Source organism: Antrostomus carolinensis, unplaced genomic scaffold (genome assembly GCF_000700745.2).
Source record: "Antrostomus carolinensis isolate BGI_N321 unplaced genomic scaffold, ASM70074v2 scaffold11072, whole genome shotgun sequence".
NCBI classification, from domain to species: Eukaryota; Metazoa; Chordata; class Aves; order Caprimulgiformes; family Caprimulgidae; genus Antrostomus; species Antrostomus carolinensis.
Window position 1 is genome coordinate 17,482 of NW_010297651.1, and position 15,717 is coordinate 33,198.

A 15,717-nucleotide genomic window follows, 5' to 3' on the forward strand; every position below is an offset into this window, starting at 1 on the left:
TGCAATGAGATCACAGCTTTCTGTTAGTCATTGAAAAACAAGCAAAACCCCCTCAAGCCTTCAGTAACTTACATTTCTGAACATTTGTAACATCTTTTTCAGCACAGTGCATGGATTTAGATATGTATTTTGCACAGTGGTGTCCTCTCTTGATTTCATTACTGACTGTGTCAGAACCATCCTTTATCCTTTTTGATAAAACGTGAAGAAATGACCCAGAAGGCTTTCACAGGTTGCATTTGGAAAGTCATTGTATTCAGAGCTTTCAGATCGAGGTGTCCTTTTTGTGGTCATCCAGGTTTTCTGTGCTTTGATGGCTCCTTCTGTTAAAAGCAGAACAAATGATACGTGATCAGACTCTGGCTTTTATTGCTAGCTAATCAAATTACAGTTTGGCAATCCCAAAAACTGAGAACCACCAGTCATGGTGTGGTTTTTATGAACAGTGACTAAAGCACCTAAACAGAGGGTGCAGTCCCATTTTAGATTGTTTAGCCTGTCCCCTCTGGTCTGCAGCTGCCACTCAAGAAAGCAGCTGGTGCCCAAGAGGCCCCTGCCAACCCCATCCAGGTATCTTAGGGCAATGAACTGGTCCTAGATACCCATGCTTAGGCCCTGGGTTGATCCCTTAGAGTGGAAATCAGTTTCCAATTCCAGGAATTTGGGATAATAAAAACAAGACTAGACCAGGTTGCTCAAAGCCTCATCCAGCCTGGCCTTCAACACTTCCAGGGAGGGGGCATCTACAACTTCCTTGGGCAACCTGTTCCAGTGTCTCACCACCCTCACAGTGAAAAACTTCTTCCTAATATCTCATCTAAACCTCCCCTCTTTCAGCTTAAACCCATTTCCCCTTGTTCTGTCACTAACTGCCCTTATGAAAAGTCCCTCCCCAGCTTTCTTGTAGCCCCTTCAGGTACTGGGAGGCCACTGTAAGATCTCCCCAGAGCCTTCTCTTCTCCAGGCTGAACAGCCCCAACTCTCTCAGCCTGTCCTCATAGGAGAGGTGCTCCAGCAGGAGGGTTGGAACTAGATGATCTTTAAGGTCCCTTCCAATCCTAACCATTCTATGATTCTATGAAGACAGAGTAACAACATGTTTTGGTATTTAATCCATCAGTCTGCTAGGACAGACTGTTCTTATACATGTCCTCATTTGACAGAAGTGGGTGATTTTAAGCAAGGCAAGATTTTCTTTGGAGAGAGAGGAAGAGGGAGGACGGAAGAGTGATGGGGTAAAAAGGGAAAGAACAGCTCAAAGCTGTCCTTTTTCTCCCGTGATCTTTCCTGCCTACGCCTCTAAATGATTTGGATATTTCTTATGTGCCATAAATACCAAGAATGCAGTCAAGAATCCCATTTTCTTTTACATACAAGTAAATTTTAACTATTCACATTTTCTCCAGAAATTTAACCTACGTAGAATAGTCTTCATTTCTGGCTTGAAACACTGTACTGCACTAGTGCTTTGTGTGCCACCCCAGAGAAAAAGTAAAGTACAGCAGCTGATATATTTGATAAATGGTCTTCTAAGCAGTAGGTACTACACTACAAAAATAAAATACTGGAGCATGTACTGGTACCATTCAGTTAATAATGCAACTAATAGAGTGTTGTTTTGTTTTGTTCTAAGGAATATAGAAGTGTATGTTGGTAGCTAACAATTTTTTGCCTGGTATGACTAAGAGTTACTGCGGTGATGTTACTGCTGTTTGCTGCCCCTTCAAACCTACCTTAATTCCTCAAGTGCAAGCTTTGTTTCTTTCCGACTTTCTTCAGTAATTGGGTAGAAAAGAAGTATAAATAAACCCACAAGGATGAGAATAGCAGGGACAGCTCCAATGAGGATTTTCAGTGTGAGGATCACATCGCTGGATTGTCTGCATATCCCTGGCTTGTATCCAGTAAACCTAATCAAATGGAAATAACAGTGGTGTGTGTACGTCCAAAGGCAGCTCTTCACCTGAAGGCTCCCTTCTTCCCCCCAACACCCTTCAAGATTTTTCATCTATTTCTCCTACACTTCTCTTTTTTCCTTCCCTTCACTACACATTTCAAATCTTGCTTTTCAAATCTCATTTTTGTGCCTGATTTCAGGTAACTGCATTACCTCTGTATTTTCTCATTATTATTATATAACATCTAACTACTAAGCGGAGCACGGAATCCCATGTAAAAAAACCCAGATGTTATGTGTTTCCTATTGATTAATATTCAGCAAAGTATTTAGGCTTCGCTTTAAAAGTATGCAAGTAATCTAACCAATTTCAACAGCAATAATTAATTTAAACACAAACTTAAGCACTCTTCTCAAGATAGACAAATTTACTCAAGTGCTTAGAGTTCAATACACGCTTACAGTTCATAGATTCAGGGCTTCCATGCAGCCCCGCAACTGCTGATTATGCTCAAATTCCCATTCCCAATTTGTGGAATGAGTTTATTTTCTTCTGAACACGCACCTATGAAAGCTACAGCTCATTTGGCATGATTCTATCTTCTGTTTGTCTCCCACAAACATCTGCCTTGGCAAACTGCTGGGAGCTAACTGGAATGCAATTGAAAAGGGGCTAATTGGTGAACAGCGATTTGTTTGAGGGTGTCAGCAGTAAGCATCTAAAATTCCTAAGCCCAAAATGTTCAGCCAAGCATTGCCTGTTACTTAGCAGTTTCAGCTGAAGGCCCTGAAGCAAAACATTCTAGTTACCAAAACCTAACTTGGAGCCAAGGGTTAGATAGTATTTCAGAGAAGTTCCTTTCCAAGTGTTTATGGCCTGCTTGTGTGCTGTAACATCTACAGGCAAAGGCCCTTTCTGACAGGTCATGTACAAAAGCAGGGCAGGACATGGCTGACCCCTTTCTCAACTTTCTCAGCTTTCTCAACCTGACTGTCTAGATAGAACAGAGAAGGCAAAAGTGGAAAGAGAACACAAAGCATCTTCCAAACTGGCATGGACTAGGTTATGGGCAGAGCTATGAGAAAGACTGTTCCTGACTCTGATCGGCGTTCAGTTACCTAAAACCATGCAGAACTGGTGGTCCTTCTATGCTGAACAGGCCACTAGAGATCCCTGAAAGCATTCCAACCCATGTAAAGACTTACAACCTCACATATGTATTTCAGCCAAGATGCAACAGGGAATGCACAGAGCAGCAGTATCACTTGTGAGGGACCTTTGTTGGCTGAGCTTCCCTGTTTAGTTTTTTATTCATATAACCCACTAAAATTTACATGAGTAATTTGGAAAGAGGAAAATCTAAAGGGAAGTCAGATCTTTCTGCACTGAAACATGGTAGGGCAGGAAGCTTAATGCTCAGTGGTCTAACCTAGATGATAACAACCCTGTCTTTAGTGGTCAGCCATCTGGAGCTGCTGGCACTTTCAGGCTCAGGGCAAAAAGGCAATTAACTCCACAGGGTAAAGGCGGAGTAACCTTAGAATGCTTTCACAGTAGATCCACTAAGTGGAAACACAGTGTTACTTACTCCAGGCCTGCTGCAGAAATTCCTAAACCAATTCCTGAACATCTTGGTAAAGAAAACATAAGAAGAATAGAAAATGGTTTCATGTCCTTTTCCATGAGGATTCTGCAGGCGGAAGTTATCAACAACATCAGGCAGCATTGACCTAGAGATGGGCAAGATAAAAGAAAAACTCAGACCAAAGTCCAAACTTACTGAAAGAGTACACCCCTCATCCCTTTGTAAGATCTGATTTAGTCATGCACACCAAAGAATCCAGTTCAAAAATTCCTACTGCTGGACAGGAAGGCAAATATCCGTGCAAGAAACACATGGTCACATATTACAAAGTAGAAAACCAGCTGAAAAACTAACACACACTTGCTGGGAGGTGATAGATTCTTTAGACTGACTGTCATTCCAATCAGACTTTGTGATGTTAGAAAAAGAACAAAAAAACACGTTTCTGAAGATTTCAAGGGACTCTGAATAGTTTCACTTGGAAATAACTCTTTTGAGAAGCTAACAAAACTTTCAGAAACCAACGAGGCCTATTCTCTCTCTACTTCCAAGAGGTTTAATTTGGTAATGGGAAATCAGAATGGAAGCTGCTCAAATGTCAATTGTGAATTGACTTTTTTTTTCCAATATATGTCATGATTTACTGTTGGAAAAAACAGCTTCTCACCCCATGTGCAGAAAAGCTTATCTAGTCTGACAGCTTATCTCAAACTGTTTCCACGATCTCTTGAGTTTTCAGGGCATTGTACAAATGAGTAATGCAAAACAGAGCTCTCAGCAATGGTCTTGCTTTCTGGTCAATTTGACCTGAATAATAATTATTCCCTCTGGAGAGAAAATGTCCTATCCTGCTCATTCCCAAGTAATTTTTCCCCACATATTTTTTTTTTGCCTTCAAGAGCTCAGGATCTGTGCCAGAGGACTGCTCAAGCAGGGATACATAGCTTGGCTTATGTTTCCTCTGCTACTTTCTTAATTGCTCAGCAGTAATTGATTTATCTAACTTCATCATTCCTGTAGTTCTGTTAAAAACCAAACCTAAGCAACTGATTTACTGTTACTTACTGTTAGCTACTTAGACTATTGATTCATCTACACGCTTTTATGTACAAAGAGCAGCTACAGTTAAACTAGATGTAATCTTTTAACAACAGGGCAACCAAAGTCACGTCACTGCAAATAGCCTCTATTATAAAAAGCAGAAAAAGATTACTGGAAGAAGTGACTCTTGCCAAATTCTGCCTCTTTCAGAGGCAAATTCCATGCAGTAGTACATACATGTTGTGTAGACATATATCTCTTCCCCATCTCAAATGTAAGATTCTCCTACCATGGCAACAGAAGAGATGCTGCAATGCTCAGACCAGAGACGAAGGCCACGAAGTAAGCCAGGATCAGGTTTGGAATGGTCACTAGCATGACTGCAAAAGGAATCATCCACTGAGGAAGAAGAAAAACAGTATATCTAACTTACAGTATGCACTGCTCAAATGTATATAGATTGTTCCCTTCAAAATATGGGATTGTGTTAGGAAACAGTTCACACACAGCAACTCCCAACACGCCAGTATTTTGGTGAAAAGGCATTTCCAAAGAGCCCTGAGCCGATCTGTATTTACTTATCCAGAGGAATCAGAGAAAATCACAGAATGTCAGGGATTGGAAGGGACCTCAAAAGAGCATCCAGTCCAATCCCCCTGCTGGAGCAGGAACACCTAGATGAGATCACACAGGAAGGTGTCCAGACGGGTCTTGAACGTCTCCAGAGAAGGAGACTCCACAACCTCTCTGGGCAGCCTGTTCCAGGGCTCTGTCACCCTCACTGTAAAGAAGTTTCTTCTGAAGTTTAAGCAGAACCTCCTGTGTTCCAGCTCACACCCACTGCCCCTAAAATAGGACAAGTAATGTTAGTACCTTGTCCGTTAGCAGTATTAGGGCTATTACTGCACTAATAAATTAACAGTCCCAAGAGTGTATTTGTCAGTCATGAGGCCAACTGGCAGACCCCAGCCACATTCACACTCTGCAAAAGAAGTGTGATCATATGAATACTTTTTGTGAAGAGCCCTTAAGTGGGCTAGTTCCCAAACTGTGCCCAGATTCTTTTTGGGAGATTGCTAATCAGCTTGTGCTAATATTTTTATGACAGTTTAGTGACAGAGATGACCAAACACCAGTTTCTACTCTAGGCCAGTGGAACTATTTAATTTACTATTAGAGACAAAGTCGAAACATCATCATGCTGCATTTCAAGGAGAGGGGCAGGGGTTCAATGGTCATTTTAAAAAGTAAATAATCCCATTTCACAGATCATCTTGAGTCTTGAATGAAGAGTTTGCTTACACCTTCATTTCCAATGAGCACTTTAAAGCAATCTAGCTACTTGGCAATGGCTAAAAGCAGGAAGGCAGTGTGGTTTACTCCTACTCCACACAGCCAGATACGCTCATGACATCGCACAAGTCACTAAGGCTACCCTCAAAACCAATCTAATTTGGGATGCTCAGTATTTGTTTTCTGGCAGTACTTAAACCCACCAGATTTCCTCGACTTCAGCTTGAAGCAATGGGCTAACAGGATTGAAAATCCACTATTTTAAATGCTGATGGAATGCATACAGCTCAGCTGTCCTGTACTAATCACATGCTCCATCTCCCACCCTTGTGAACCACGGGCACAGCACATGTAGAATCCAGAACCAGGGGCTTTTTATTGATGGGGGATTAGTTTAACATTAAGCGTTTCAATCCTCTATACTTGCAGCTTGAGAGTTGAGGGTATGAGAAGAGCTTTCACAGAGAGTGATTCCCCTAAGCACTGCTATTTGCAGCTTTGTATGATAAGTGATTCTGGGAGTCCAGGAGTCTAATCCATTATGTTTATGTTTTAAATGCGTTTCCCATCTAAAGCACTTGCTCCCTAACCTAAGGAAGCAGAAAATAACCTTTCCTGACTGCAAGTTCCCAGTACAGACAGATAATCCTCGCATTAGCCCAATGTTGTGGCAAATCGTTATTTCACCACAAGAGAGCACTCCAGCAATACAAGATTTCATGTTGCCTATAAGCAATTTTATTACTGCCTTATGCTCCAGATGCAGCATCCACTCAGAAACCAAAGCACTTAAACAAAATTCTAGATCGATAATAATAATCATTGTAACTGTAATTTTCTGCTGAAAGTGAAGCACATCCCACAGGACAGACTACAATGCCCTAAGGTCTCACTCATGCAATGGTAGTGCAATCATGGGGCCAGCGTTCCTGCTGCAATAAACAGCTAATGCAGCTCCTTCTTTCCTACTTGTAAAGCAAATACTCCGTTATTGGCACTCAGCTCCCTAGTCACAGGGCTGCTGCTCTCCGGATCATAAACGATATCCTACAGTCATCACGTGTCTACCATTGATTCCCTCACAGCACTGTGGAAGGTGACCCTGCAGGGATGCTAAAGGTGGTACTGGCCTGTGCAGCAGCACATTATGAAGGGCAAATCGGGAAATGATGCAGCTAGAGTGTGAGTGGAAATGGGGATGGGAGAGTGGAAAAGGGGCTGCAGAGCCAGGATTCATCCAAGGGCATGCTACATGCTGATGGTGCTGATAGATGGCAAATAAGCAATGGTGTAAGTGTGGGGAGGTGAAAAGATTTGGAACATCTTTGGATTTGTTTTAATTTTTTACTAAATCCTCCAAAACTCACAGCCAAAAGCTATTATTTGCTAGGATGGAAGCTAGAGTTGTGAGAGAGAGCAATCTTCCCTTTTAGACACCTCGGCAAAACCATGAACCAACAAGCTGCCACACTTGTTAAAATTTTTCATGACAACTTCACCTCCAGTCACCAGCTGAGAGACTTACTGATTTTAAGTTCAATGTTTGCCCAGTGAGGGCAGAGCAGACAATTTAAATGAACACAGCACATGGAAACAGAAGCAAATAAACAATAAACAAATAATTTCTAGCCCACGCATCAACCTGGTCATGGGAAGAATGCTATCAAGGATTCTGCTTGGGTATGACCTCATACTTCCAGAAAGGTCTAGGCTTTAAACTTCTATAAGTTTAGATACTCAGTCAGTACTTAGACTGTTGGTCATCTCTTGTGGAGGAATGAGTAAAAAGGGAGCAATATCAGTGGAAGGAAGCCAAGATTGTTGCTGCTTATCTACCTGCCCTGCCTTCTATATTCTTTCAGGGGTCACTTCAACATAGAACCACTTAAACAGGAAAAATTAGTCTGAAGCAGTGCAAATTGTTTTTCAGGAAACTGAATTTCAAATTCCATCTTCATTCTGAAAGCTGAGTAAGGTTTTGGAGAAAAAAAACCCCAACAACATGTTTCATCCCTTGTCCCCTTCCCTTCCAGAAGAACATTCCCCAGTGATAAACATAGGAGATTTAAATGACGTGATTCTATTCCACAGTGAGAGAACAGATGAGTTGTACAGATCACATAAGGTGGTAGTATAGGAAGACCCTGCGATGCATTGTCAGACACAAAATCCATCACTGAGCAGAGAGTCCCTTGAGAAATGTCTACAAGGCGAAATAGAGGTGGCTTTTTTTCAATCCAGCCCCCTCTTGAACCATAACAGAGTCAAGCAACTCAACTGTAAAATTAAGTTAAGCCATGTTTACAGAGGTGCTGACAGGCTTTCCAATCATGTTAAACTAAATTTATAGAGTCAAGTTGGTTGAAGAAAGTATTTTTCATAGCCAAGTAGACAGAGGAGGAGATTTCCTGAGGAGGAAATCTGCATTCCCTGGTCCAGTCAATGGTCCAATACTGCCTTTGGCAATTCTCTTTGCTCAAGTGTTATAAACAAATGAGGATGGGACTTGGATTCCAGATGCCTACTTCAAAACACATAACGATTCAGCATATTTGGAACTTTGGTTTTAAAGTTACTTCTGGTTCTTTGGAAATCATTCCAACACACAGATTTTAATTCCAAAAATTATGACTGTTCAATTATATTTAACAATTGTCACCAGACCTAAACTGTTCAGCTGTTTTCAGATTTTGACATATCGCTTCAGGCTGGATTTTCCAAGTCCTCATGCTTTGTTGTGCACAAGGCAGACAATTTGTCTTGCCTCTTTCATAAGTAATTGAAGGTAAACAGGGGAAAAATGGGGAGGAACAGGCCAATACAATGACTCACTGAGGATGATGACAGAAAATTGCTGCTGTCTGTACTAAGTGAAGGACTTAAAATAATCCATCAGAGACGAGGGCAGGCTTGCTGAGCTGGCTTTGCAGAGCTGGCTTTGCAGAGCTGTGTCGAAGTTAAACTAGGCTTCTTTTCTCAGGTAGGTCACCTATTTCTTTACTTCACTAATAACTGTCCATCTCCATTCGGAGGGATGCTGCCTTATGTTTCTAGAGAAGGAGGTGTAACAGACTCCTCTTTCCTCCTCTGTGACTCAATTACAGATGCGATCAACTCAGCACCAAACACAAAGACAAAACAAGCCTTGTACAACAGATAACTTGACAACCTGAGGCAACGCAGATCTGAATTTATAAAACCTCATTGGGGTTCACTTCTGAGAGCAGTCAAGTGCAGAGCTTGTGCAGATTATTAAATAAACTGGGGCTGCCCTTCAGCATCAATCAATTTCTCAAAAATTTATCTTGGAAACTTGGAATCTGTCTGAAATTTGGTGTAACAATTTAAAACAAACTCTGAAACTGAGCTACTTTCACATAGCTTGAGGTTATAAGCACTTGAAAGAGCTCCTCAAGTGGCTCCAGTTGTCAAATGAAGTGAGCACAAGCAGATTTTTTTTCTCAAAGGATTTGCTTACCGAAATCCCACATGCTGCACACTTCTTGCCAAATCGCTGCAGAAACTTCTGCCAGAAGGGAATGCTCACAGCTGCTGATACCTACAATTGACAAAAAAACATATCTACACTGTGCTTACTGTCTTCTTCAGCTGTAGAGTTCACAGACAATTTTTTGCCCAGTATATTATGGTCTGAAAGGAAGGTGAGCTTGCAGATTCCTGTTTCTCCTCACCCTTTGAGTGATTTTTTTTTTAATTCACTATTGCATATTATGAACAAAATCTATCCATGAGAGTGTTTTCCACAGTCAAATATCAGAAGGAAGTGTCTTAAAATTTCCTTTTCCTAATGTAAGCCACAGCAGTTAAAACTATACATGACACAGCCATTAAAGTTCAAGTATTGCAAACAGGCATACTTTGTGCCAATGCCTTTTGCCTCATTATCTGAACCTGACAAATGATAATTGAGTTAAGCTCTACCCATCATATAGGCAGAAAGTTGAAGTGCAAGATACACTTGTCTTAAGTTATACTTTGAGTACATATCCCATATGACATGTTCATTCTTAGGAACAACTTGTAAGAGAAACAGTCACTTACAGTCAGCATTACCATTTCATATACTGCAATACTCACCTGGTAGCAGCAACAACCACAGGCAACATAGAACCAGCACACTGAAGTATTGCTGCTAATGACAGTCTTACAATTGACCTAAATTCAAATGTCATCTCATTGTTACAGTTACATTCCACTCTTTACTGACTTTAACTCTACTGTCTCTTGTTTCTCTTGGTGTCCATTACTTGCAGAGCCTTAAGATACCAAACAGTCATCCCTTGCTCTCCAACATTTTGGTTTTAATCATTGGAAAAGATCTGTTTTATAATGTGGGAAAGGAAGAATCAAAAAGGGGTAGAAAGGGTGAGAGGCTGGGACCAAGAAGTGGAAATGAAGTTCCTCTAAGATGGTTCCACAAAGTCTCTGTGCCAAATGGCTCAGAAATAATGCAACAGCTTCCCTGAAAATGACTGCTGCAGTATTCTAGGTGGTAGGCTAATTCTCTACAAAATGCTTTGGAAGTGCAGTACATGCACATCCCAGTAATTATGCAACATTAAATGTGCTACTAGTGTTAAAAAGACTTTGGTCAGAAGGATGAAAATGGCAGTTTTCAACTAATACTACTTCTAATCATAAAGTAAATCATGAAATACAGGAACAGTGTGTAACTGAGTTATTAGTATCACCTAAGCAAGCAGAATTGTACCTCTGCATGTCAAGAAAAAAGATTCTCTAAAATAATCTTTTTGCCACACTGCCAACTGCTCTAGAGAGGAATCTTCATATCTCTGGATATTTAAAATATTTATCCTTGCAAGCTGCCTAGCCCAGAAGGCTCATGTGTATGAATACACAAATTAAAGATGTTTAATTTTCAGCATATCAGACTGGGGAATGAGAAAAAGGAGCTAAAATTCCAGACCTCCTTTCTGGCAGCAGCTTTTGCCCTTTATAGGAGCAGGAAGTAACTTGCAGGTAAAATGGACAGGGAATGAATGAAAAGCTCCAAAGCATTGATATTTTTAGAAGTACAGCAGGGAACACCAGCTTTATTTCAAACAGGCAATGCAAAAGATAGTGTAGTTTCTTAACAGCTTGTCTAGACACAAAACTCTTCTTGCCTTCTGTTATTTTATGCCAAAACCAGTGAGAACCAGCTATTAAATAAACACATGGGAGAGAAATGCCACTCACCAAGATGGTGACCACCAAATACTGGAAGTGATTGCGAAGATCAGCAGCATGAGTGCAGAAGAGGACAAAGTTGCTTTGCTCCAGCTGTTGAATCAAAGATGTTTGGTGACCACCCAAAAAAAAAAAAAAGGAAAATTAAAAAAGACAAAAATAACACCACATTCCATACTAGCCAAACACAGCTGATGACTGATTTAAATGCAGCATTTTGGAGTTTCATTCTTCCCTCTTTTTTGGAGTTTCATTCTTCCTTGCAACAATTTAAAGAAGCAATAATGCTCCTGCTGTCACTGGAGTAACATGCCAGTAATATTGGGGCAAACAAGAGGTAAACCTAACACAGCATAAAAATGATTAGAACCTTGTAAGAGGATTCTGTCTAAAGGAAGAATTCCCTATGTTGCAATTGCTTTGTGTTGTCACAGCCACAGCTGCAAACTACTGCAAGAAACTAACCTTCCTTTTCCATAGCAATGCCATAAATCTTTCACCAGAAGCTCTGTCTCCAAAACAAGCTACTCTTCAGCTGCAATCACACTCATGACAAGTTCCTGTAGTAAAGCAGCTAACTGCTGGTTTTGTACACAACCTTGGTGATGGAGTGTAGCTTTGGGTCAGATAGCTCCATAAGTGTGAGTACTGATCGGTTGGGAGGATCTAGCTGCACTGTGTTATAATGACAGATGAATCACAGAATCACAGAATGTTGGGGATTGGAAGGGACCTCGAAAGATCATCCAGTCCAATCCCCCTGCCAGAGCAGGAACCTAAATGAGATCACATAGAAAGGTGTCCAGGCGGGTTTTGAATGTCTCCAGAGAAGGAAACTCCACAACCTCCCTGGGCAGCCTGTCCCAGGGCTCCGTTACCCTCGCTGTAAAGAAGTTCCTTCTGAAGTTTAAGCGGAACCTCCTGTGTTCCAGCTCACACCCATTGCCCCTTGTCCTACCATTAGACATCACTGAGAAGAGCCTGGCTCCATCCTCATGACATTTGCCCTTAACATATTTATAAACATTAATTAGGTCTCCCCTCAGTCTCCTCTTCTCCAAGCTAAAGAGACCCAGCTCCCTCAGCCTTTCCTCATAAGGGAGATGCTCCACTCCCTTAATCATCTTGGTGGCTCTGTGCTGGACTCTCTCCAGCAGTTCCCTGTCCTTCCTGAACTGTGGGGCCCAGAATTGGACACAATATTCAAGATGTGGCCTCACCAGGGCAGAGTAGAGAGGGAGGAGAACCTCTCTCGACCTACTAACCCCTTCTAATGCACCCCAGGATGCCCAGATGAAGGCACTGCCACCATGCTTTTGCAGAACTCCGGGGGGTTCTGAGCACCAGAATATGGTTCAGGTCCAGCTCCAGCAATTCTGCACAAGTGGAATGACAGAAGAGGATTTAATACTCATGCCACAGCAGTTTGATCAACTCTTGCTCCTTTGTGCACTTGTAGATTATAAGTGGCCAATTATCTGTATATAAATTAGGATAAAAGTTATATCCCTTCTCTACTGTCACCAAAGCCTTCTGTAGTTTGTGTCCCAGTTTATGCTGCCTTCAATTTTAAACGCAGAATATCACACACTGGGATTATGGCCAATGCATCTTTACCTGCCTATTCCTTTGCTCACCAGTAATCCATTCACTAAATTCCATGAAATCAGTGTCCCTCCCTTGAATAACAACAGCAAGGGTTGCTCATGCTGGCTGAACTGGAACAATACAGCTCCCAGCTTCTGCCTCCCCTCACCTTCCCTTCAATCTGTACAATCAGAAAATAAAGAGATATGGACTGACAGATCTTCTCCTCTCTGGGTGTTGTCAGCAAGTACCTGGCTGCCAGTAACCAGACACACACTGTATCCTTACTGACTGACAGGAAGCTGTAAGGATCTGGACTATAAGGGACCTTTCCTCTTTCATCCTCTCCCTGTCTCTGCTGTGGCTCACAGTGCCTGCAGCTCCCAGATGTAAGCAGAAATGCTTCTGCTAATGTTTCTCACCTTTGGTCCTTCCAGCAAGGACTGACAGATGCTGTAAAGAACAGCCTACTAACTGTGCCCAAACCCAGGCCAACAGGAAAACTACAGCGCTTCTTTGGCAAACAGACTTCTAAGCAGAACTTCCAAGGAACTTATTCACCAGGACTGCTGGTGAACACAATGCTGTTCTCTTACATGCCTCATTCTTGCCCTTTGTCCTGATATTCACTTGACCCACCATGGCTCACATGACTAAGAGTCTGTTGACAAAAATGTGAATATTATTTGCTTTTCAAAATAAAGCCAACTTCAGTGGATATGTACAGGTTCACATTAAAATAATGTATTTACTGAGTTGAACATAGCTCAAAACCCAAATTTTAAAAAGGCTGCTGGACTTTGGGGAGGAAGGGTTTCTTACTGTGTGGCTTTAAGTTTTTCTGCAGCTTCTCTTTATTGTATTTGCATCTTTTTGTGGAAGCCACATTTGACTGCAGGTCCTCATTTGAAAACTAGCTCTGTCTAGCTCTGAGACAGGTAAGACCTCCTGCCTCTGAATATCTTCTTACTCTGACCTAATGCTTTCCATCACAAAAGACTCCATAAGAACCAGTTCAGCCATTATCAGAGAACAGTCACCTATGCAAAGGGACAATGGTTTAAAGCAGCACAGGCCATACAGAAGAACAGAGAGAAGAGAAAAAGCATTCTCTAAGCAACTGAAACCACAGGAGACTGTAGATGGATAACATATAATGACCCAATCTGGGTCACTAGGACTAGTTCCTCACCTTTTATGAAAAAAAAAAAAAAAAAAAAGAAAAAGAAAAAGCCATCTTTAAATGGTCAGGACTTTGGTTTCGCTTCTCATTTGAAAGAACCTTCTCCAGCCGCACAGGACCCCAGGCACCAAAAACGGACTCCGATTCCCTACTGATTAAAGGGAAAGGCACCACCCCTTAGATCACAACCTCCAGTCACCAGCCAAAGGTTATTTGCATTTTAGCTGCTGCAGACTCTCCCATGCTGGGACTGGAATGAGGCCAATGCACAGATTTAGAGAGTCTGAAGTTACCTGAACTGCTGTCGAGATGAGAAGAAATGAAGTCGTAAGCTTCACATATGGACCATGCTTCATGGTGAGTCCAAGTCCCTTACAAAAAGGAATTGCTCTGTCTGAATTTAAGGCATAAGGATCTAAGAGGAGCAGAATACATAAAATAACAATCTTTTCCAAAGATGAATGGGAAATAATGATTATTAAATCTAGGCATATTGAAATATAACTTACCATCTTTTTCCTTTACTCCAAGAAAAAGAACGACAATTCCAAGAAGATACACACCTCCTATGACCCCTGCTGCAATCATATAAACTTTTGCCTTTGGAAAAAGAAAAAGACATATTGGAAATTGTGACAGGAGAATGACAAGTTATTATGAAAACTTCAGTCTCTTTCTGGTGAGTCATCTGCAAATGAAGAAATGCCCATCTACATCCAGCCATCTGTCTGTCTTCTACCTCTCTGAAAAATGTTCGCTTCTGCAGTTCATTTACAAACAACACCCACTTTAGGGTAAATCCAGGGCACATAAGTATAAAGAAAAGAAACTGTGAACAAAAGGTCTACTGTGTTGGCAACCTGAATGTTTTAGCAATTTGCTTATGGTGAGACTAGCTGTAGACACACACAGTCATCTATCAAAAACATGCAGCATCCATAGAGTGATCTTGATTTTTAGTACCTCCAGTTGCTCTAGCTACACAGACTGCAATCTGTATCTTCATGCTGGGTAAGAAAGGCCTCAGTACTGATGTAAACATAATTACTACAGTTACTGCATTGATACAGAATGATAATAAAAACTTCCTTTAGGCTCTAATGAATTTTAGAAATCACATTTTCACGTCAATGTTTTGAGAATATGGTAGCTTGAATGCTTGTTTTCTTGGTTACTTAGTGAAATGCTCAAGCAAATTCAGAAATCTTTGCTTCCTATTAGCCAGGGGAACAAAGCCTCCAAGGATACCTCCCACACCATTAGATCACATTTATTGTTTCTAACTCTGATTACACTGACTCTTGAATAAAGCTTTAAAAAATTATTTTGCTTTAGTATTCTGTAATAATTTATTTTATGCTGTGTTATCAAATATAAAATAAGTGCTGGTTATAGAGCTTTATGACACAATGATTATTTGATAGGAAAACTGAATTCCAAATTATTAGTAATAGGTTGCAAATGGAATTATTATAAATCTAGGAAGCAGCAGGTAAATAGACAAGCAATTACAAGAATCTACTCCCAGATATAAAGTCACTTAGTTTAAATGCAAAGGTAGTCAGATGAACATGTAAGTACAGACAATCTTCAAGACAACAGCTTTTATTAAGATGTTTAAGTTTCAGAAGGGGACACAGTGAAATAAAGGAATGCAGGATATTCTTTATTTGGCATAAAGGTTTGGGGTTTTTAATATCAGTGCTGTAAACTAAGCCACAGAGTACTTTTATACTATTGGTTGTGGCTTGCACAGACTACAGACTGCAGTATTGTAGATACCTGAATTCACTTAAACAAGGTAATTTCAGCCTCAAAAGCAGCCTACCCAGGAGAGAAGGGGCTGAAAAAAAGGATGGTAACAAGACTCCATTATGAATTTTGTATTTTGTGTCTATTTGTTAATTTGCTTGAAGCAA

At 41.0% G+C, this 15,717-nt stretch overlaps 1 protein-coding gene across 1 annotated transcript; it reads right to left on the reverse strand.

Moving 5' to 3' along the window:
- Positions 1-265: 265 nt before the first annotated feature.
- On the reverse strand, positions 266-14,398 carry LOC104520507 (major facilitator superfamily domain-containing protein 2B-like; the record flags this gene model as incomplete). The annotated part of the gene is given in 9 exon segments (XM_010162213.1): positions 266-323; positions 1,734-1,910; positions 3,487-3,525; positions 3,527-3,628; positions 4,814-4,923; positions 9,296-9,376; positions 11,038-11,121; positions 14,092-14,213; positions 14,308-14,398. Coding segments are annotated over 9 exon segments (864 nt in total), but the record flags the coding sequence as incomplete, so codon positions are not given.
- Between the last annotated feature and the right edge of the window lie 1,319 nt (positions 14,399-15,717).